The sequence below is a fragment of the Benincasa hispida genome, chromosome 2, assembly GCF_009727055.1.
Source record: "Benincasa hispida cultivar B227 chromosome 2, ASM972705v1, whole genome shotgun sequence".
NCBI classification, from domain to species: domain Eukaryota; kingdom Viridiplantae; phylum Streptophyta; class Magnoliopsida; order Cucurbitales; family Cucurbitaceae; genus Benincasa; species Benincasa hispida.
The window spans coordinates 36,192,179-36,195,411 of NC_052350.1; the positions used below are offsets into that span (position 1 = coordinate 36,192,179).

At 33.1% G+C, this 3,233-nt stretch overlaps 1 protein-coding gene across 1 annotated transcript; it reads left to right on the plus strand.

The window, feature by feature from the left end:
* Positions 1 to 741: 741 nt before the first annotated feature.
* On the plus strand, positions 742 to 2,868 carry LOC120072067. The gene is made up of 2 exons (XM_039024488.1): positions 742 to 1,698; positions 2,323 to 2,868. Exons 1-2 carry the CDS (start codon positions 830 to 832, stop codon positions 2,777 to 2,779), a joined length of 1,326 nt encoding a protein of 441 aa, XP_038880416.1. The 5' UTR covers positions 742 to 829; the 3' UTR covers positions 2,780 to 2,868.
* Positions 2,869 to 3,233: the final 365 nt, after the last annotated feature.

Below are 3,233 nucleotides of genomic sequence, written 5' to 3' on the forward strand. Positions count from 1 at the left end.
GACATACATGTTTTTATTTTTGGTTGTTTATAATTTTAGAAAACTATTATAAAATTTGCAAATTCTCTTATGTTTTTTCCGTACCCATAAACTCTCAAATTTTCATTGATTAATTGAAAATTGTTGTAGAATTGAGGAGCACAACAAGAATACGGATATGAATAAAATATAATATAAAATAAAAATAATAAAATAAAATAAGTAAACTTATAAAATAACTAAAATTGTAAATATGAATAATGGAAACAGAAAATATATGAAATTTTCTTTTTATTTTAACCTATGTGTATATAATTTAAAACCACCAAATACCACTATTTATAGGTAATTTGGCAAGTATGATGTGGTCTTACATAGACACCACGTATGAATTACTATAAGGCACATGAACAACATGAAAAACGATACCTGACTTTTAGGACACTAAGCATTTGAGATTTGACATCTTTTTTATAATATTTATAATAAATATAAAATTGTTGTGTGGATGATAAAAGAAAAAGAAATATATAGGATGATAAAAGAAAAAGAAATATATATTGATATTGTCATAAAAGAAAAAAATGTTATCAATTGAATCATTTAAGGTAAAAAAAAAAAAAAAAGGAAAAACATGCGGTACATAATGGGTTGTGTGTGTGGTCTCCAAGAAGATGGTTGTCCAAGTACTAAGGACTTAGACATTTCTAGGACGCGTTACTAAAAAGAAGCAACTATAAAACAAGAACACAAAGTGACATCCTTGTTTATATACAATTTAATTTCCCCTCGAAATCAAGTACATATTACATCATCTTCATCTTCATCTTCATCTTCATCTTCTTCTCTAATGGATATCTTTCCATCTAGTTTTTGGGTTATGTTATACCATTGGGAACCTTCAATTTCTCTACTTCTAAGTTTATGTATGCAGCTAGCTCTACTTCCAATGGGGTTGATGAGAAAACGCACTTCAAACCAATTCCTTCGCTTGTTTCTCTTATTTGCATACTCTTTTGCTGATTGGATAACCAGTTTTTCATTCGGCATACTCGTCGAAAAATATGGTAGTGGTTGTTACGACGAATTTACAGACCCCACATACATCATTAGAGCCTTGTTAGCTCCATTTTTACTACTTCATTTAGGCGGCTCCGACACGATCACTGCTTACTCAATGGAAGACAAAGAACTATGGCTCAGAACTCTTCTTCCAATGCTGGATCAACTTCTTGCTTCGTTTTACCTCTTCTTGCTAGCTCTTCAACCCACTTCTTTGAAATATGTAGCAATTCCTATTTTTGTTGCTGGGATAATCAAGTATGGTGAGAAGATATGGGCTTTGAGAACTGCTTCCGCCGAACGTTTGCGAGATTTTGTTGCAGTTTCAACTCCTTCTACAATCATTACCCATGATCAAGAGGAGCTGAAAGATGTTCAAATGCTACACACTGCTTACCACTTTTTCAACAAAGACAAACGTATGTTTGTAGGTTTAGGTCCGACCTCTTTTGATCGTCATCAAAACGGCCTTTCCTATTATGAAGAATTTAACTCTAAATTGCCTTTCAAAATCATTGAGCTTGAGCTTGGGTTTATGTATGATTTCTTTTACACAAAAACCTCCATCAACCATTCTCGTCGTGGTCTTCTTTTTCTCCTCATTACCTTTTCTTCTCTTGTCATTGCCATTGTCACCTATTGTATGATTGATAAGCAGTAATATCCTTTAGCCTATGTGCGTCTAATATATCTCCTCTTCTTTGGAGCTTTGGGTCTTGAAATGTACTCCCTTTTTTTGTTTCTATTCTCTGATTGGAATGTAATCTGGTTGACCACCCAGTCCCGTCCTTCTCATACACTGACTCGTCTTGCTTTTAAACTCATCTCTCTTTGTGGATGGTCCGTAAAGAAAAGAAGATGCTCCAATTTTATTTTTCAGTACAATCTTATATCTCATTGTTTGGAACAGAGAAACAACGCCTCTTATTCGAAGTTCTTCAACAGCCTGTCCAGCAATACTATGGCAGCGTTTTCAGTACAACGTCCCATCTCTAATAACCTTGAATCACAAATCTTCCAACAACTAAAGCAAAAGTTGGTAAATAAGGAAGATTGTTGTAGTTATAATGAAATCTCGTGGAGCCTAAAATTAGATTTGGATGAAACCATCCTCCTCTGGCACATCGCTACCGATATTTGTTATCATTCTTCTAAAATTGAACAAAGGGAAGCACCAAAATCTTGTATTTCAGCCGAAGATAGCTTATTTCTGTCTAATTTTTTGGCATACTTTTTAATGTATCGACCATCCTTATTTCCAAGTGGAATGAGTCAATAAAGGCCTAAGGACACAAGTGAACATGTCCTTGAATTATTGCAAGACAAGAAATTAGGTAGGAAGAGTAGTATGTTGAAGAATATGGAGTTGAAGATTGAGGTTAATAATGTTGAGAAAGAGCAAAGGAATAATAAGTCAATGTTGTTAGACGGTTGTAGGCTTGCAAGGCAGCTTGAAGAGATAGAAGAGTCAAAGAAATGGGAGATAATAGGGAATGTGTGGATGGAGTTGCTTGGACGTATTTCATGTGAATGTGAATGGTATGATCATGCTAAACATCTTACACAAGGAGGGAATTTGCTAACTCGTGTATGGATTTTGATGCATCACCTTGGATACGTCAAACCATCCAACGTATTCACTATGGAAGAAGATCAACCCCTTCTAGACCATGAAATCCTACCTGATTATGTGTTGGAACAAATGTTTGATGTTATATTCAATATTGTCTCGCTCTAAATTCAAATTCCCTAATTAATTTATATTGTGAGTTAGCAAATTTATAGATTAGATTTTTATTCGAACTATTGGATTTGTTTTTTAAAATTAATAATGGATTGTTGAGTTTGTATTTTATTATGCAAATTTCTATTCTACTTTTTGAATTGAGAGAGTTGCAAATATAGACATTAGATCCAAAGTATTAGCAGATATAACATAATGTAAAAAAAATGCAAATATGGCCAAATTTAAATAGTCTATCAGTGATAGACCATATGACTTGTAAGAGTCTATCAACGATAGAAGTCTATCATTGATAGACTCCAAGTTTATCGCTGATAGACTTGTCTATATTTGTATTTTTTTAAAATGATGTTATATACTTGGTTATTATTCCTAAAAATGCTACCAATTGCAATTACCCTTTTGAATTCTCCCCTTTTTATTTCCCTCTTTAATTTAGCAGATTGGA